The sequence below is a fragment of the Leptodactylus fuscus genome, chromosome 7 (assembly GCF_031893055.1).
Source record: "Leptodactylus fuscus isolate aLepFus1 chromosome 7, aLepFus1.hap2, whole genome shotgun sequence".
NCBI classification, from domain to species: domain Eukaryota; kingdom Metazoa; phylum Chordata; class Amphibia; order Anura; family Leptodactylidae; genus Leptodactylus; species Leptodactylus fuscus.
The window spans coordinates 94825941-94846954 of NC_134271.1; the positions used below are offsets into that span (position 1 = coordinate 94825941).

At 40.0% G+C, this 21014-nt stretch overlaps 1 protein-coding gene across 1 annotated transcript in view; it reads left to right on the forward strand.

The window, feature by feature from the left end:
- NIN (ninein) overlaps nt 1–21014 on the forward strand; it is an 89328-nt gene that overhangs the window by 63591 nt on the left and 4723 nt on the right. The window contains exons 18-28 of the mRNA XM_075282563.1: nt 272–397; nt 1298–1367; nt 2266–2451; nt 9204–9302; nt 10919–11041; nt 12220–12333; nt 12543–12689; nt 13363–13542; nt 13761–13910; nt 15167–15268; nt 17707–17871. Coding sequence (XP_075138664.1) covers nt 272–397; nt 1298–1367; nt 2266–2451; nt 9204–9302; nt 10919–11041; nt 12220–12333; nt 12543–12689; nt 13363–13542; nt 13761–13910; nt 15167–15268; nt 17707–17871 — 1462 coding nt within the window. The remainder of the gene's footprint in view (nt 1–271; nt 398–1297; nt 1368–2265; nt 2452–9203; nt 9303–10918; nt 11042–12219; nt 12334–12542; nt 12690–13362; nt 13543–13760; nt 13911–15166; nt 15269–17706; nt 17872–21014) is intronic.

Here is a 21014-nt window from a genome sequence, read left to right on the forward strand (position 1 = left end):
TTGTAATGGAAATCTAGTACTAGTCTTTTATAAACTTGTAAGACAACCTATCCTTAAACATCTCTAGTGATTTTGATACAATTGCAGCCTAGTGGTAACTTACTTCTTTCAACCTTTAAGCTTTCATGGGTAAAACACTGTCCCTGTAAGCCCCAATTATTTGAAGCAACTTTGATGCTGTTTCAAGAATAATAAAAAGCCCTGTAAGACAGACATATCTTGTGCAACTGTATGTGTCATACAATTCAGTGATGGTCCTTACATTTTATAGATGTGAGAATAAGAACCTAAAGGAAGAGAATGCTGAATTATTAAGTCAGATAACTACTTTAAAAGAAGACACCAAAGTCAATAACCAAAGAAATGTGGAGCTTCTTGAAACTTGTGAAGACATGTGGCAAGTATCTTTTCTAATGTGTGTGCCTATATAATTTGTTGTGCCTTTGGAAAAGCCAAAAACCAGAATTTGATCAAAACTGTCACCACCATCTTTTTTTTAGGTTTGCTTGAGCAGTTAAATACCTCCTTAGATAGTAGTTTGATGGTTGTATAGCCACTGAACAATTATCTTCTGAAGGATCATTTCAGGGATAGATGTAGAGACAGGGATAGCTGTATTGGCAGGGTTAGCTAGGGATTACCTTTATTTAGGTGGGAATGTCACTCGGGATCCCTGTCAGCTTGCGATATGCGCGAGCTGACTTTTTCCCATAGGAATGCATTGACCTGCGTTGATTGGCCGAATGCCAATGTACAGCATTCGGCCAATCAACGCTGGTTCTGCCGGAGGCTCGTCTGTGAGGAGGCGGAGTCTAAGATCGGACCAGAATGGAGACTGCCGTGGACCGATCCTAGACTCCGCCTCCTCAGGCAGAACCAGCGTTGATTGAACAAATGCTGTATAGAGTACATATCGCAAGCTGACATGGATCCTGACGTAATACTGTGATTTCGGCATATTAGATGCCCCCAGGCATGCTTTCCCTGCTGTCCCAGTTGCATTCCAGGGTGTTGGAATCATTTCCTGGGGTGTCATAGTGGACTTGGTGACTCTCCTGAGTCGAAGAGTGGGATTCCTTGAAACGAGCATTTTTTCCCCATAGATTATAATGGGGTTCGATATTCGTTCGAATAGTCGAATATTGAGGGGCTATTCGAAACGAATATCGAATATTTTACTGTTCGCTCATCTCTAGTAGGGACATTTAAATTAGAGAGTTAGTAATATGTCAGGTTGTCGAAGCCTTGTAAATCATAAAAGGTGTGAGGCCTTCTAACATTTTTCCTCTCTCTTCAGGGTGAACCTTGAAACCGTGCAGAATGAAAAACTTGATATGGAGAAGATGGTTGACTGCTTAACAAGTGAGGTCAGTTGCATAATCATTTAATGAGTCCTTTAACTTCATAGGTGATGTTATACCTTCTACAGGCTTTTGACACCAGTATGGTCCGATACCCTACTTGGTGACCTGGGTGGTCTAATTGAATTGATTTAATTTGCCATTTATTAGTTGAACAATTCTACTTTCCATTAGAATCGTGACATTGATGTTGGCCCCACCCCTGTGGTGAAGCTAATATCTCGCCTATGGAGGTTGGCAGCAGTATGGGCAACAAAATTTGGGTAGGAGGGCATGACACATTGCCTCTGAGGCCATCTTGTGTGGTCAATATGTAAACATTTTAAACTGCCAGGAGTTGTCTCTCTCTTTGGGTTTTTACTTTCCAGAGACTGAGGCTGGCTCCTATACTGCCACAAACTGAAAATTGTACAAGCAGACTGCCCACTATAAACTCTAGAAGCAGCTGTCACCAGCTTGTAAAGGCACTAGTGGTGTTTTACCTTGGGGGTGGATAAAGTTTAGACCATATTTATTGAACTGGAGTTCAGTGAAGTTATGTACATGTTCTGTGGACAATCTGTATATATCACAGTATTTACATATAGTGATTATCTACAAAATTAAGTGTATATGTATTTACTGAATATAATCCTGTTACATAAATGTGGCACGTACAGTTCAGTGACCCACCACCTGTAGTCTGAAATATTCTCTTTCTAACTGAAAAGAAGAAAATTTAGATTATAGTCGAGAGAGATTTTGAAAACTTCATTGGTAGACTCTCTATAGCCAAAATGAACATGGAAATTAAAATTTGAGCGAGATTTTGTAGAACTAGTGTTTTTTTTTTTTCTTTTTTTAAAGTAAAATTGCCCAGCTTTCCCTTGTTGACTTGTGCACTAACAATATTTGATTTATTTAGGTGACTGAACTCAAGAGCAAAAATGAACTGCTGGTGTCAACAAATGAAGAGTTATCCTCCAAAAACTTAAAGAACCAAGAGGACATTCAGGATCTGACCTGCAGAATAAGGCTGCTTCTCAAACAGAAAGACTCTGCTAAAGGCCCAGAAGAGTGGAAAGAAGAGATTGAAAGATATAAGACCAAGGTAAAATGTGCAGCTATTGAAAGAAGAGGGAGCATCCCTTCAGTGCTCTGCTACAGCAGTGGTATAGGACACTCCCCCTTCTCTTGCTGCCGTCTCTGCTCACCAATGAGAGGTGTGAGGAGAGCCCATGAGGTGGAGCTCATCATTGTACAGCACAAGAACTCTGCCTACTACAGTGATGAGTAGAGATGAGCGAGTAGTATTCGATCGAATACTCATATTGGTCGAATACCACACGGGAAAATTCCATTGAATTCAATGCAAAAACCTCCTCATGCTCCTCGTCCTGCTACTTCCGGAACTTGGAGGATCCAATGTGTCGAACTTTGGTTTCCGTTGAAACCGTAACAACTTTCCTGTTTTTCCCATAGACTATAATGTTATTCGATATTCGATCGAATACTACTCGCTCATCTCTAGTGATGAGCTTCTGCCGTCTGTCTGCATCCTGCAAAGAAGAGGAGGAGGAGAGGAGAGCTCTGTTCAGCAAAGTGAAAGTTTAAAACAAACAAAAAAAAAATCATGCTTCGGTTACTATTCCTTAATGTCAGGCATTTGGGGTTATTAATTTAGTTTTATTAACTCCATGTGCATCACATTAATAGCAATTAACCCCATCATATTCCTCACATTAACCCCTGTGTGCTTCACATATGGGTTACTAATATGTGAGCCATATTAGGAGGGTACTAATAAAGGATAACTTCACTTAATAGTGAAGATACTTAATTAGTATCTTGTAAACGTTAATGTGCCCTACTATGATATATGGACAAGTGCCTTAGGTGGGCAATCTCTTAAGTTATTCATAGTATATGTGATATAGAAGGGATAGGCAACCTTTTTTGTTCAACATGCCGATTTAAATAAAAAAAAAATCAAAGATGAGGTCCTCGGAGTGCCGCCCAATAATTGTAAGGCTTGTTCACCTAAGGCACTATATCCATATGTCATAGTAGGGCACATGAATGTTTACAAAATACTTCACAATCTATAGACATTTCTGTGTTCGAGTAACAAGTAACTTCCACTCTGGAGAATTTGATGCAGACACTTGTCATGGTAACCCATCAACTAAGGGCTCGTTCACATCTGCGCACGGGGTCTCCGTTATGTAGGTTTCAGTTTCCTGCCCGAAACTGGACAGGAGACGGAAACCTGCAGGCATTTTTCAAACCTATTCAAATGAATTGGTTTAACCGGTTAAGGACCGCCGTACGTAAATTTACGGCCTGCGGTCCAGGTACCTAAAGACCGGACTATTGTCAAAATACGTCCTGTCTTTAGGTACCTATTTCGCGGGGGGATGGGTGCGGGGAGGACGGGGGTTAGGTGTTACTAACACCTAACCCCTTCCTCAATAACGTCCAGTCGGAACTGAGTCCGACTGGACATTTTAACCCTTTCGATCGCGCCGTGAAACATCACGGCGCGATCGAAAGGCATCCGCCGACAATTGAATCTGATCGGCACCCCCCGCGGCGAGATCGGAGGGTGCCGATCGCAGTAAAAGGTAGTCTGGGGTCTGGCCAGTGACCCCAGACTACCGGAGCCCCCACATACCTGGTGATCCTGCCAGGACCTTCTGATGTCAGGCTGTGCGTCTACACAGCCTGACATCCTGCTACGGAATGCCATGTGGGACACCTGCAGGCTGTGTCTCACATGGCATTCTATATCAGCAAAGTATTGCTGATTGAAGTGTCCTAAATGGACACATGAAAAAGTAAAAAAAAATGTAAAAAAAATAAAGTGTATGAAAAAAATTAATAAAGTTATAAAGCCCAAAAATCCCTTTTTCTCTATAGAAAATGAATTATATAAAAAAAGAACTAAAAAGTAATAAAAACAATGCATATTTGGCATTGTCGCGTCCGTAACAATCTGTACAATAAAACTGAAATAATATTTAATGTACACGGTGAACGCCGGAAAAAAAACCCGGAAAAAACTCGCCGGAAGTAATGATTTTTCGCCATCTCACCATACAAAATATGCTATAAAAAGTGATCAAAAAGTCATATGCATCCGACAACAGTACCAATAAAAAGCGCAGGTTGTCCCGCAAAATATAAGCCCTCAACCAACACTGTCAACCGAAAAATAAAAATGTTACGCCTCTTAGAAGATGCGATGCAAAAAACATTGATTTATGTCCCCAACTGTGTTTTTCCTCTGCAGAACTAGTAACACATAAAACAATACTATAAATGAGGTATCGCCGTAACCGTACCGACCCGCAGAATAAAGGGAACATGTTACTTATACTGTACGCTGCATGGTGTAAAATTAAAAAAGTAAAACTCAATGCCAGGATTGATTTTTTTTTTTTTTTTCTTAATCCAGCAAAAAAGGGTTAATAAAATGTATTCAATAAGATGTAGACACCCAAAAATGGTGTCATTAGAAAATGCATCTTATCCCGCAAACAACAAGCCCTTATATGGCTGCGTCACCAGAAAAATAAAGAAAATATAGCATCTCACAATGTGAAGACAAAAGTCCGCAAATTCGCCAAATTATTTGAACACAACTGGCTGCGTCAGGAAGGGAATATATAAGCTGTGCGAGCGAATATCAGGGGACACCCCAGATTTACACCTTATGAGGGAACAGACACCAGAAGTGACCCCTAAAGTGACCCCCAGAGTGACTCCCCCAATCATAGGAGCTACGGGGACATAGTAGGGAATTTGGTGTCTGCAATGTTCTCCGCACTGCTTATATATTCCCTCTTCGCCATCCGCCGTGCAGTCACGTCTGGGATACTAATACTCACTACACCCCCTGATAAATTCTTTGAGGGGTGCAGTTTTCAAAATGGGGTCACTCCTTTGGGGAATCCACTTTTCTGGTACCTTACAGGCTCTACAAACATGACATGGCGTCCGGATACCAAACATCTGAATCTGTACTCTAAAAGTCGCATCACGCTCCTTCCCTTCTGCGCCCTGCTGTGCGCCCAAACTGCAGTTTATGCCACATGTATGACACATGTATGACACTGGTGTACCAGGGATAACGGACGTAATGTCATATGTAGGTATAAACTGATATTAGGGCACAGCCGGACACAGAAGGGAAGAAGGGTCATTTGGTTTTTGGAGCACAGACTGTTTGGTTTTTGGATGCCATGACACTTTTGCAGAGCTGAAGCGCCAGTAAAGTGGAATCCCCAGATATGTGACCTTATTTTGGAAACTACACCCCTGAAGGATTTCTCCAGGGGTACAGAGAGCATTTTTAACCCCCAAGTGTTGCTATAACTTATTATCCATAAATGAATACGCAGCTGATTGTGAGAGGTGAAAATGACCATTTTTCCAGGAATCCGTCATTTCAGTGCGTAATATGTTGTGCCCGACTTGTATCAGAGATGAACGCTCTAAAAGCTGTTGTGCCCAGGATACCCGCTAAACAGTTTTTGGAGTGTCTCTGCTGACATAAGTTGGGCACAACATGTTGCACACTGAAATGGCAAATCTGTAAAATTTTCATTTTTAACTTCTCTATCAGTTGCGATTTCATTTCTGGAAACTAAATAAATGCAACACTCAAGGGTTAAAAATTCTCGCTACACCACTTGATAAATCCCATCAGTGGGCTAGTGTCCAAAATAGGGTGACATGTCTGCGGATTCCACTTTATTGGCAATTCAGGGGCTTTGCAAAAGTGGCATGACGTCCAAAAACCAAACTGTGCTCCAAAAACCAAAATAGCGCTCCTTCCCTTCTGTGCTCAGCTGTGCTCAAACAGCCATTTCTACCCACATATGGCATTAAGTCCGTTATCCGGGGTACACCAGTGTCATACATGTGGGCATACACCGCCATTTGGGTACACAGCAGGGTGCAGATGTGAAGGAGCAATATGTGCTTTTGGAGTGTAGATTTAGATTCTTCGTTTTTGGACACCATGTCACATTTGCAGAGACCCTAAAATTGCCCCTACAAAATGGGGTCACTTCTTGATGAATTCCAGTTTACTGGCACCTCCAGGGCTCTGCAAAAACAACATGGTGCCCAGAAAGTCCCTCTAAATCTGTAGCCCAAAAGCTAAAACGCACAGTGGTCCTTCCCTTCTGAGCCCTGCTGTGTGCCCAAGCAGCAGTTTACACCCACATATATAATTTTTTGACCCCCGGGATGGCCCACTTAATAGTTTTAGGAGTGCAGGTCTCTGACAACACAAAGTGGGTGCAACGTATTGGGCACCGAAATGGCATATTTTTAAAAATTTCAATTTTCATTTTGTACATTAATTTTTGGGAAGCATTTTAGGCTCAAAATGATAATACCCCTTGATACATTCCTTGACAGGTGTAGTTTCTAAAATGGGGTCACTTTTGAGGGGTTTCCATTGTATTGATACTTTAGGGGCTCTGCAAATGCGACATGGCCCCTGAAAACTATTCCAGCAACATATGCCCTCCAAAATCCAAATAGCGCTCTTTCCATTCTGAGCCCCACCATATACCCATACAGCAGATTTTGGCCACATATGGGGTATTGCCGTGTTCAGAAGAAATTGTGTAAGAAACTGTGGGGGCTTTTAATTCTTAAACTATTTGCAAAGTTAAAACTATGGCGCTAAATGGACGATTTATTGGGGAAAAAAAGTAATTTTTCATTTTCACGTCCCAATGTTAATAAAATCTGAGAAACACCTGTGAGGCCAAAATACTCACTCTACCCCTAGATAAATTCTATGAGGGGTGTAGTTTCCAAAATGGGGTCACTTATAGGGGGTTTCCACTGTATTGGTACTTTAGGGGCTCTGCAAATGCGACATGGGACCTGAAAAATATTCCAGCAAAATCTGCCCTTCAAAAGCCAAATAGCGATCTTTCCATTCTGAGCCCCGCCATGTTCCCATACAGCATATTATGACCCCATATGGGGCATTTCTGTGTTCAGGAGAAATTGTGTAACGAACTTTAGGGAGCTTTTTCTCCTTTATCCTCTTGTGAAAATTAAAAATTTGGGGCTAAATTGACAGTTTGTTGGAAAAAAAGTAATTTTTCATTTTCATGGCCCAATGTTAATAAAATCTGTGAAACAGCTGTAGGGTCAAAATGCTCACTCTACCCTTTAATATGTTCTGTGGGGGGTATAGTTTCCCAAATGGGGTCACTTTTAGGGGGTTTCCACTGTATTGGTACTCTAGGGGCTCTGCTAATGCGACATGGCACCTAAAAATAATTCCAGCAAAATCTGCCATCCAAAAGCAAAATAGCGCTCCTTCCATTCTGAGCCCCGCCATGTTACCGTACAGCAGATTATAGCCACATATGGGGTATTGCCGTGTTCAGGAGAAATTGTTTAACAAACTGTTGGGGGCTTTTACTCCTTTAACCCCTTGTGAAAATGAAAACTTTGGAGATAAAGTGACATTTTAGTAATTTTTCATTTACACATCCCAATGTTAGTAAAATCTGTGAAACAACTGTAGGGTCTAAATGCTGACTATACCACTTGATTAATTCTGAGAGGGGTCTGGATTCTAAAATGGGGTCACTTTTGGGGGGTTTCCATTGTTTTGGTACTCTAGGGTCTCTGCAAATAAGGCATGGCGCTGAAAATTATTCCAGCAAAATCTGCTGTTCAAACACCCAGTGTCGCTCCTTCCCTTCCATGCACTGCCGTGTGCCCAAAAATCAGTTTACACCCACATGTGGGGTATTTCTGTGTACGGGAGAAATTGCACAATAAACTGTCAGATGCATTTTCTCCTTTAACCCTTTGTGAATGTGTTAATTTTAGGTCTAAATGAATGTATTAGTGAAAAAAAATGAAATGTCTAAATTTCACTGCCATATTATTTTTATTCTTATGAAATGCTTAAAGGGTTAACAAACATCCCAAATGCTGTTTTGAATAATTTGAGGGGTGCAGTTTTGAAAATGGGGTAATTTATGGGGGTTTCTATTATACAGGCCTTTATAATTACTTTCAGAACTCAAGTGGTCCCTAAAAAATTGGTTTGGAGAATTTTCTTGTAAATCTGGAAAATTGCTGTTACACTTGTAAGCCTTGTGACGTCCAAAATAAATTAAAAGACAATCAAAATATGATGCCAATATAAAGCAGAGATATGGGAGATAATATTTATTCATGTATTTGGATGGTATGACTATCTGCCTGAAAAGCAGAGAATTTCACATTTTGAAAATTGCAATTTTTATCAAATTTCCTAGTTTTTTTTTTATAAATAAATGCAAAAATATTGATTAGTGTTTACCACTAACATGAAGTATAATGTGTTACGAAAAAAACAATCTCAAAATCACTTGTGTAAGTTAAAGCATCTCAAAGTTATTGCCATTTAAAGTGACACATGTCAGTTTTGAAAAAAGAGGCCTGGTCTTTAACATACTTTTGGGCCTGGTCCTTAACCGGTTAAAAAGTGTGCGGACGTGAGCGCCGGTGAGTGTATTGGGCTCTCCGTGGCAAAACCTTTTTTTTAACCGGACACAAAGTTGGACATGTAGGACTTTGTGTCCAGTAAAAGTTTCGCCTCGGAGAGCCCAAAACGCTCACCGGCGCTCAAGGCCGGATAATGTCTGACAGGTTTCCGTCTTCTGTCTGCAGAAAACGGAAACTGAAAGCAGAGACCGAGGCGCAGGTGTGAACCCAGTGTAAAATATGTGTCATGCAGTAGTACATTGCATTGTCCAGCAAGTAGAACCCTGGTAACAGTTCCTGAATGGGGATGGAAAGATTGTCCTAGCTGACCTCTTTTGATTTTTTTAGATGACAGATGCGGAAAGAGAGTTATCCAAGGTCAAAACGCACAATAGTTTTCTGGAGCAGGAGAACTCTCTTTTAAAGCAGGAAGTAGAGACCAAGCAGGTGAGAGCTGTCAATGAACTTTTAAAGGGGCTCTATCACTGGGAAAAGTCACTTTTAACTAATCACATACTTCCATAGGTTTTAGAAAGTCTATTCCACACCTACCTTTAGTATGTAGCCTCAGTGGTTTCTGAATAAGTCAGTTTTTATTCATATGCTAATGAGCTTCCAGCCAGCACAGGAAGTTCCCAGCAGCACTCCAATCTGTTATTATCTCCTATGTGTGTGTGCAAACAGGAAGCTGAGTCATCAGCAGCAGCAGCAGCCTGTGCTGTATACACTCATATGAAACAATAGCAAATGGGGTGCACAATGTATCGTGCACCAGTCTAATTAGCATAAGAATAGAAACAAACTTATTCAGAAACCACTGAGGTAATTTACATACTAAGGTAGGTGTGGACTAGCCGTTCTAAAGGCTATGCAAAGATGTGATTAGTTAAAAATGACTTTTCCCAATGATAGAGCCCCTTTAAAGGAAAATATCATGTAACGTTCTCAGTTACTAAGTCTTTGGCGACTTGGAGATTGTGTTTTTTTTTTGTTTTTTTTTTGTTTTTTTTTATAATGCTGTTGACTAAGTGCAGTACAATGCATGAATCATAACCTATAAAATATTGTGTAGGTAATATATGATCTTTAATGGGGTTTTTGTGGCCTCAAATTGAATTTTCATACTGATGATCTGTCCACAGGGTAGGTAGCACCCTGACCCCGCACAGATCATCTGCTCTAGTAGCCTTTGGGTGTTTTGTAAGCTGCTAGTAGATGGGCAAAAGGTGCATCATTGTCTTATTGAATAAAATCCTGTTGTGACCTGAGAGCGCCGTCTTTCCATTTAATTGAAAACGCTAGTAGATAGGCGGCGCAGTCAGCACCACTCATATTAAATTAAAATCCTGCGTTTTCAAAAATATATTTGCTTGTGAAAATGCTGCATTTTTTCCCCATATATCTATATAGGAGGAGGCAAAAATGCAAAATTCTAGAAATAACATATTTATGGCCTTAGACTTTAAAGAGGTTTATGGAACTAGAATAAAAGTCTTCTTACCACTGCCCCTAACCAACCTGAAATAATGCCACACTTTCCAACGACTGTTTTCCCTTTTCAAATCTCTCATGGAACCTATAGATGCTATTCGCAGTGTTTTGAGGTCTTAAAGTTTACAAATGCTATAACAGGTTTTTAATTAAAAAAAAAAATAAAAAAAATTGCTACCTACCACGATTCCCATCTTACTGACCACTCTTAACCAGCTGCGTGACTCTGGGGGCAAGTTTGTCAAGTCCTAACTTTCTTTTTCTTATCTTATAGTTCCGTAAATCTTAGTAAAGCAATGTCAGAAGTTTTTTTTATAAAGTTTATTTTTTGTTTCATTGTATGATAACTTAGGCCTGGTTCACATCTGCATTCGGGAAGTCCGTGTGGTTTCTTAGCTAACCGCTTTTTAAGTGCATTTTGGTATTCCGTTCAGGGGGTCCCCAAGCTGACTCCTCAAATGGAATACTGAATGCAGATGTGAACCAGGCCTTACTCTGTATAATGTGGACTGGTGTTTGTGTGATTTACTAAAGTTGGATGTAAATAACTATATTGTCTTGTTGCTCCACAGATTTCAAAAAGCTCTGAGGTGATGGAGCTGAAAAATGAAATTTCACTTACTATAAAGAAAAATGAAAAGTTGATGAAAGAAAAGGAAGCTCTGGGAGAAGAACTGAACAGATGTGTGGCTAAGGTACTATAGATGTGTATGTGTACAGTGAGATTCCTTTACTCAGCCATTCCTGATTATCCAGCACAGAATGGCAATGCAAGGTGGAACTTAACACAACCAGATTCAGTAGAAAAGCACAAATTTGGAAATTCTACTGATTTAAGGTTGCTTTCACAGGGCCTTAAAGGGGTTGTCCGGGCAAAAATGTTATATTTTTAAATAGGCCATGGGAGGTGAATTAAAAAAAATAAATAAATCCCCCTTTCCCTGGTTCTTCCCAGCACAGTCTGGTCCTGTTCCACTGGTCCGTCTTCCCGTCATAGTGGCTTCAGTGGAAGCGATCCAGGACGTCACAGCTGGCAAGGCTGCAGCACTTATCCAAACACGGAGACTAACTGTTACAGGTCACATAATAATTGATCAATATGAGAGTCCTAGAGAATCCTTTTTAAGTGGTTTTCAAGGCAAATGATATTGATGACCTATGTTGAGGAAGGGGCAGCATCTTATGCATGCATGGTACATTGGGGGAAGAAATAACTGGTAAGCAATAGCTACCTGAGGTGTATGACCAGCTTAAGTTCAGATATTACAATTGTAATATGCATGTTAAAATGTGCAATATTACCGTCATTGGAAAGCTAAATCTAGGAATATACAGCTGCTTTTTGTCTGAGGTAAATTGATGGTTACTGCAACCACCACACTGCTGGAATCAGTAAAAATTAAAAAAAAAAAAAAAAAAGTGTCCAACTTCGGGTGATTGCAGAAATTTCAACCATATTTTCTCAGTTTTATGGAAGTTTTTAGTGTGCCTTCATTTCTACCTTGCTAAAGGTCAATGATGGCAGATGATTTTATGCTAAAAGGGTTGCAGTCTGTAAAACAAAGTCTTGCACGTTACTAATGTGCCAGCAACACTCCACGAATCTTGGCAGGGACTACTCAACAATTTACTTTACTTGTTTGGCAGCAGAATACAACATCTCAGGCGGATCATTCACGCTAGCTTAATCTATGTGTGAAAGGATATCTACCGATGTACCTTCATTAACAATATGGCTGCTATTTCCAAGCCACATTGGGATTTATTTTTAAAGTGTGTGTTTCTAAGCATCCTCCCCATTTTACTTTAAGGCACTAGACCTTCCGTCAGCTCAAGAATTTTTTTATTTATTTTTTTCTCTTTGTTTTCGTAGTCTGCTAAAGTTGGTGTCCTGGAAAATAAAATAGCAAGTCTAAAGCAGGAACAGAAGATGTGGGAACAGCAGTCACATTCTCTAAAATCTCAGGTTGCCTCATCTCAGGAGAAGGTGAGAAGGGGCAGGTTTTGCTTTGAATTGCACTGTGATGAGTTATGGACAGGAAAAGCGCTCCTTTTTCATATTGGCTGTGTCTTGTACTTCATATGCAATACCAGAAAAATCCCATTGACACTGTTGTGGCAGTTTCTGGATAATGAGCTTTCTTTTTTTGTTTCTCATGCAAACCCTTTAATAGACATGTTCTTTTGGTCTTATAGATTCATAGTTTAGAGGAGAACCTGCAGAGTGTCAACCTCCAGATGGCTCGCATCAAGTCAGATCTTCGTGTAGCACAGCAAGAGAAAGAGTCTTTAAAGCAAGAAGTGATGTCATTACATAAGCAGCTGCAAAATGCTAATGCCAAGGTAAGCGTTCTCATTTCGTGCTATAGTATGTTAGACGTCCATTATAATTAAGATCCCCAAAATCCAGTTTACATTTAACACTTATCCACATAATAAGAATAAAAAATAAGCTAGTTTGTAAATATGAAACGTTACTTATACTACATTATACTGCATGCAGATGCATTCACAACTTTGTATCTGAAATCTGCTGGAGAAAGGTCCTGCGTTTCTGGGACCGAAATGTTGCTATGGAATAAATCCTTACTCTTTTTTGGTTTAGTTTTGGAGTGCTGCTCATTTGTTGCATCAGATAGATAGATAGATGGATAGGGAGAGAGAGAACCTGAAAATCAAAACACAGTCAATGCTACAACTCTTGCCTATGGCTCCTCATACCCTTGGCGCAGTCTGTGGAAGCATTGTGGGATGGCTTTTCATCTCTATTATTGAGTCCTCTGTGTTGACTATTATTTACAGTCTGTTTGACAACTAGAGGGGACACCAAGCTTTCTCAGATTTTTATCTTCCATCCAACCTTCCCTTGACAAAACAAATACGTTTCTTTGGCAGCCACTGTTTACTATGAAAGACACTGAGGTGTGTCATTGGCGAAAGTCTTGTTGAGTAAAACCATATTATGATTTTTTTTTTAATGCCTCCTAAACCCATCGTTTTGTATCATTGTGTACAGAAGCAGGTTCTGGAAATGGCGGTACATTCATCAGGGCTACAGAACCAGCAGAAGAAGCAGTACTGGGATGACCTGGAGCATCTCATGGAGCAGGAACAGCAGCTTCTAAGACAGGAGAATGAACGACTTCAAAGAGAGGTTCAGAATACGAAGACCGATCTGGCACAAAGCAGGGAAAAGGTACAGTATGAGAGGATGGTACAATATTTTGCCATGATGCACTCGCCACTGTTTCATACAAACATGACTGCTTGGGTCAGTTCCATCTGTAATAGCAGCACATTCAGCTCCTGAAGTTCTTTGGTGAAATGACTACCTTTTGTGTCTATCTGAGCTTATAACTTATGAAATGGTCAATGTAGCTTTCAAATGCATTATTTTGTGATTCTGCATGGCAGGTACGACAGCTGGAGTCCACCATAATATCCCTGAAACACCAGAAGCAGCAGAGTCAATCCAGTTTGGTGAAAGCCTTGGAACAGGAGAAATCCAGTCTTAAGAGGGAATGTGACCAGCTCCAGAAGGAACTCCTATCTGCAAACAGGAAGGTCAGTTTGATAACTTGTATTACAAGGGTTATATGTTTTCTGAGTGCCCCAAAAGGCATGTTAAGGTACTTCAGTGGTGTTAGACAGGCAGCTCATGGAAGATATATCTATGTATGGAAGTGTTTTCGCTCTATTGAAGGTCATTACAGTCAGCTTCTCTCCAGCTTGAAATGGAAAAACATTGTTCAATTTGCTGCAAATGAAATGGACATAAGAATGTGAAATGGCACCACAACTGTCCAAGGGTTGAGTTCTGAAGTTAAAGTGAGCAGTTTAGCTGCAAGACCACACACCCAACAGATGTGGTGCATGGGTTTATTTGGAACTATTTCCTTTAGTTTGAAACTATGGGGTAGTGGAGAACAGAAAACAAGGCGTCGGGAGGGATAAGAAAATGGGTCATCGTAGGAAGGGTACAATTATCTTCTAGCAGGTACAATTATTGGTAATGAAATATGCATATACTCGATGTTAACTAGTGGCAAACAAAAATGAATATCCAACTTTATATGAACAAATATAGGTTAAGCCTTAGTTTTTTATTTATTTTTAAATCTTTATTTGCTGTAGGATAGCAGGTTTACAAACAACAGATACACGATATCCATACATTACAAACTAAAGTCCTGTTTTAGCGTGGGTCTTGTGGGAAAGCAATTTCTAGTAAGTGAACTTTTAGATTTCCCAGGGTACCAGTAGATTTTCCAAAAGTTGACAGCAAGTATATCAGGAGGAAGGCTTGAGTGACTTGATCTCTTCAGGGGTGAAATGAATGCCGATAAAACATGGCCATTTTTTAAAAAAAAGAACCTTGCTCTTGGCAGTTTTGGTCTCTCTTCTGTCTAGAGGATGTTTCATTTGGATGAGACAAGGAAGCAACGAGGAGTGCCCCATCTATCACTAGTGGGACATTAAGACCTGTTGGAAAGGAATGAATGAGTCAGTGCTAAATAAAATCATTGATGACATTAGTTTTATGGTGAATTGTCTGACTTTACCCAAATTGCTAGGTATTGATGTTTTCTGGTCCCTTAACCATTTAGTGTTTTTTACTGAAGTAGGCATGTCACTTTTTTTTTTTATTTTTAAAGATCGGCAATGTTTTTTTTTTTTTTTATCCTGCACAACCCCTTTAAATAACAACCTGTACTACATCTAGTACCTTTACAACAGTAGACAACTAGATAGTGTACAGTTTGTTTAACCTAGATTTTTTTTATGGCTTTGAAGTAACTGATGTTCCTTTCATTTTTCAGATTAGTCAGCTAAGTGCCCTGGAACAAAATTTGGAAACCATCAAGGTCGAAAATGAAGTATTGCGAGCAAAACAAGGGAAATTTGATGATCCGTTCATGGAAGTACGTGAAAGGGTTAAGCCATCCAAGGGTACTTTGTGGAAGCCGAAGAATTTCCCTGCTTAAAGAGGACCTTTCATATCCTCTAAGTTAGGGAGTGTTGTATACCATAGCAGAGCTGATGGTATGCTGAATGAAGCGCACTTTCAGCTTTGGCAGTCCTCACTCCGTGATACTGATGAGCTTTGAGGCCTGCCATTCCCATGGTGCAGGGATATCAGTAACTCAAATTAATGGCACTGATATCTCTGTAAAAGGGGAAGATACTGGCAAAGCTGAAAGTGCCCTGAATTCAGCAAACCATCAGCATTGCTAGGTATATAACACTCCTTACCTTAGTGGACATGAAAGGTCCTCTTTAACTTGGTCAAACATCTAGAAACCCTCAACTCAAGTAATAGGACCCACAGTTATGAGAAAAATGTATACAGATACCCAAGTGATCCCTCCTTGTACAAATAGCACCTGAATCCTGATCCTGACCTATTAATGTACATTAAAGTGCTTCTCCACGTTAAACAATGCTTATGTTTTGTTTTTTTTAATGGTCCCTTAACAATAAGATGGTTACAAAGCATCCCCTTACACGGAGCCCTTGCGGTCATCTGTGGGAGCACATGTTGGTAGGCATTTAATATCACTGAAACATCATCAAAAGAGCATTACACAATGCTCAGTCAAATCAATGGGTTGTCTGTTAAGGATGGATACTCCAGAGCGAGAGATGCTCTATATAGACACGATCCAAGTCTTTTTGGGTTTTTTGTTTGGGGTCTTAATTTTGATTGGTTCTCATTGGCTGTAGTAACATTCGGGTTAATGGTGGTTATTAGAGATGAGCGAGTACTGTTCGGATCAGACGATCCGAACAGCACGCTCCATAGAAATGAATGGATGCACCTGGTACTTCCGCTTTGACGGCGGCCGGCCACTTAACCCCCCGCGTGCCAGCTACGTCTATTCATTTCTATGCGAGCGTGCTGTTCGGATCGGCTGATCCGAACAGTACTCGCTCATCTCTAGTGGTTATGTGATATTTGGTTCTACAGATTAATTAGCATGGGATAGTTCCATTGAGACACCCTCACATGTGAGATATCATTTAAATCAATTTTGCCTATAGAAAAGGGTCATCTGATTAGTTATTGTTGCCAATGACTCTATACGTTTATGAGTACTTGTTTTACATACAACGTCCCACAGTACTCTGGCATTCACAAATGTTGGCTTTTTGTGCCTTCCGTACTTTTATATGGGAGAGTATGAAATATCTCATGTTTCTGTCTGTTTTCCTGTTCTGTCCTTTACCTTGTGTTTAGACCTCAGGAAATCTCAGAGATGGGTGCAGTTCTGATTCTGAGATCTATGGTAATGTGATCTGAGTGTTATGACTCCATCATTGCATGACAGTGGCCATTTATTTTGTATTCCATCGTATATAGAACCCATTCATTAGTCATGACCGTAATAGAAATGTACAACATATTATACACAGGTTATGTTGCACTGGCATGCTATATAACCTTGGGATCCTGTACTGGATCCAGTAATGGCCCCTTGATAGGTGCAGAAGAAAACGCCACGATGGCAGACTATCCAGAATTATACTAGCTTACTTTCTGTATATCTGTAGATTGGACCATTCATTTAAATTTACATAATGTAAAGCAAAGGGTTTCATTATGCTTTTTATTCTTGATTCACTTCCAAAGATGAATTGAAATAGAACATCATGGTAAATCTGACAGCAATAAGTCAGTAAAATTGGATCACTACATGTCGCCTACAAGTGTAGTCTCTTACCAAGAAGAAATGTGAAGACATGTTACTTTTCATGTAACCAGAGAGAAGAGCTAATGTAATTTAAATTCAGTGCAGGATTAGTAAAGTAAAGGATTTTAATAGCTATCAATTTTTTTTTGCATAGATGTGAATTTGGGGGAGTAATAGTGATACCAGTATGAGAAATGCCCACATGCCAACACTCTTAATTTTTTAATTTATCATGTACTATGCAAAAGTATTCACCCCTCCTCCCCAGATATGATCTGAACAGGCTTCCACACTGATCGTATGACATGGTTTCAGTGTCTACTGTTAAATTTCAGATCCCAGCCCATTCACTACTTTCCATACAAGTTGTTTTCTTGTTGGCAATCCAAAATACATATTGTAATGGAGTATATTGCATGAATTGAGGAATGCATTGGTGTGCGTGTGACTTGTATGCAGTGGTTAAACATTACATAGCTGCATGTCTCTACAATGTGCTTTTCTGTGGTGCATTGTCCTAAGTGTGCATTAATTCATACTTCACCTGGACATCCTTGCATAGGACTGCTGCAGAAGCTGACGGGATAGAACATGTACAATACCATATGAATAACTCCTGTGTAGTCCTCTGCAACTGAAGTGTCTAACCTGTTGATGTACCTTTGCAGATGCTGCACTCTTCCTCCAGTGCGAGCCATAGTCACTCTCAGCTCCAGCAGCAAGCTTGTGCCACTAAATCACGGGAACAATACCAGCAGCTCCAGATGGACAGACGAAACCAACAGCATCAGGCAACAGCAGATAACCACAGCTCTGACAACAGCTCTCCACAGGTTAGTGTAACATGTCCTTCATATGTGTGTGTTACAGTGCAGGGTACCCTTTCTCTGGTTATGCCAGCTCATATAGTCCTCTGTTCATTATTTCATAGCATGCAGTCAAGTAGTATGACTACATTGCTATATTTTATCCATCTGTGTCTATGAATTGCATCTCATCCTGAACTGAATGCAGTATAAGTCGCTCTGGTACCCATCACCCTATGACCCAAGCTCAGTAGAAAAGTAGTGCATGTTTTCTGCAAGTAGTCTTTCTTGTAAAGGTTTTCCTGTTGAAACAAGTTATCTGCCATTTCGACACAATGCTTCATTTAAGAAGGAATTCGTTTTTAAAGGTTATCCCTTTGAATTGGATTACATTACTGTAGTTGTATCTGTGGCACCATTTTGTCGTCTGTGGGATAAATGATTCAATGGCAGAATGGTGAAAAAAGGTACTGCACTTGTAAAGTACTAAGAATAGCTGAGCCCAAACTAAATTTGAAAAAATTTGGGGAGCATGGTTGGACACACCTGGCCTTCCCTCCCCGTCTCTGATTAGGAACAGATCTCTCACTTCAACTTTCTCTGTTTCCTTGATCCCCTGAATGCTATTCTTTACATGGAAATCAAAGGAGGTTCGGGAGATTTAGCAGGGGGTCCTAATGGACTCCCCCCCCCCCCCCCCCCTCCCTCTTTATGTGTCGGATTGTGTCTCCATATTTACTTTGAATTGTTATTGTGTTGCTGTTGTTTTGTGGATTGTTTGATTTTATGTTAAGAAAAATTTGTTAATAAAAATTATCTGATTTAAAAAAAAGAATAGCTGACCTCGTAGGAAGGATTTTGCAGAAGTGGCAGATTCCTTGTTTGAATCGTATAATGTACATAGATTTCCCGTTTTGTTTTGTATGTAAACATATAGAAACTTCTGCATTGTATCTTCCCCTCTTTGTAACTGTATCAGCAATTTTGTAATATGCCTTCTGCTCTGGAACTGCAGCTATAAGCTGAATATGGCCGCCTTCCACACTGTAACATCTCCTCTCTATAATGGCTGTTGTATTCTTATGCTGGGGCTACCAGAGCAGTCATATTGTCCATAATTGTTTTCCCAAGTAACCCAGAAAGGTTATTTATTTATTTATTTAATTTTTTCAATAGATAAACTTTGCTATTCGTCCCCCTTTTGTTCTAAAGTATTGGAAACCGATTTGTTCTGGCACCCCATGTGTCCATACATCTAGCAGAATAACCCCATAGACATTGCATGGCAGTCCCTCATTCTGCATGATGGCATAAACGGCTTGCTGTATTAAATGTACGTTTTGCAGATTTAGTATTAATTGCTCTTTTGTGTAGATCTTGTGTAGTATGTGTTTTAACCTTTACACTATTAACAGTTTTATGAACATTCCTGTGGATCTTGTCAACTTCCAAAGGTTTTCGAATATGTTTTAAGAGTTCTACAATATTCCAAATAATAATAGTAATTGTAGCTAAAATCCACACCATATCAGCTAAGTGACTGCACAGAGCTCTACTGTAAAGCTCCAGCACAACCATATTTGCAGTATATTTCTTGTTCTGTGCATTTTGGGAGATACTGTATGTCCATAGTAAGGCAACCCTTTCTTCAAACCTTGTACTTGAAGAGAGTAAAATATATAGTTTAAAAGATTTAGGGGTTTTCCCACCTCAGCAACTTATTCCAAAGTCCAGCTCTTGGCTATCTCTAGCAATCCCATTGAAATGAATGGAAACTGGGTTAGGTCTTTTCAAAACGCCTCCATTCTTGTAATAATTGGTGGTCCCAGCAATTGGACCTTAATCGAGCTGTAACTTATTCCCTATCTTACGGAAAGGGGATAAGTTGCTGAGATTAGGAAACTCCTTTATTTGGTGGCAGTCACTCCTTTATAAGTAAGGCAGATGGCTCCTCAACTCCTGAGTTCTGGGTAAGCTTGCAAACAACATCCAAACTGATCAGAGACGCAGTGTAAACTGTGGGGAGAGGGCCTCAACCTAAGCCACTTGTGTTGATGGTGAGACCCTCCTACTTTCACTGATCATAGATGTGTCCCCATCTGCCACAGCAGAAATGATACAACTAGCTGCTAGGCCATTATTTAAAAGTATTATAATATGGCTGCTTTCTTGCAGAAATTGTACCATGCTTGTCCACGAATTGTATGAGATTTTAGAGCTTGGCCTATTAATTTTAGTAGAGCTGCAATACCACATGAACTGCAAACAGATATTATGGATTTTTTGAAGAAATCACCCATATTTTACAAACCCTAAATAAATAGATGGTTTAGAGCTAGCCGAAGAGTTAAATGGTCTTCCATTTCAGTTTGATATGGAAGGATGACTAAGTATGTATTGCCTTGGTACATAAAAATCTCTGTTAATATTCCATACAAAATACTTGTCTTTGACTATAAACAGGAATGGCATCAGCACCCAGGATGTGGGGCCTACACTTTGGGCTCCTTTTCTAAGGGCTCCTATATATCTATCCTTTATTTATTTACCCTTTGGAAGTTGACATCCACAGTAGGATGTTACTTTGCTTTGCATGTCCTGTGTATAGTATTGTCGCCAATCGTCTCACTTTTGTGAGGATTGATGGTGACTATTAACTTTTATCTTTTACAAATATGCCATGTAGTAAAACTTGGGTGAAAAGTACCAATGACCTTTCTCCCATAGGCCTTGCTTCCGGAGCAACGAGCGCTGCATGCAGACTCTTACAGACGGATTGGCCGCCTCTGAGAATGTCTTCTTCTAACGTTAACCTACTCTAACACACCACTGGCATAAGCTGAGAAAGACCTTGTTGAGGGCACGGCGCCCAGCTGCTTGGCTGTTCCTTCCTTTCTTCCTTAACCTTTGCAGTATTACAATGCACCTATCTCCTGCACAAAGCAATGGCAGTCATTTTGTGTAGTGGACCTAGGCACATAAGAAGCCATCTAGAACACTCACTGGAAATCTCAATTGAGACTTGCACTTTCCTGGCACTCTACTTCCCTCCATATTGAGAATCTCCATGATGAGTTTGCATTCTTATGTCGCAAAATGGCTGCCTCTAAAACAAAAATAAATAGAAGTGCGACTACCACTACCCCCCAAAAAAGCATCATAAAATATGT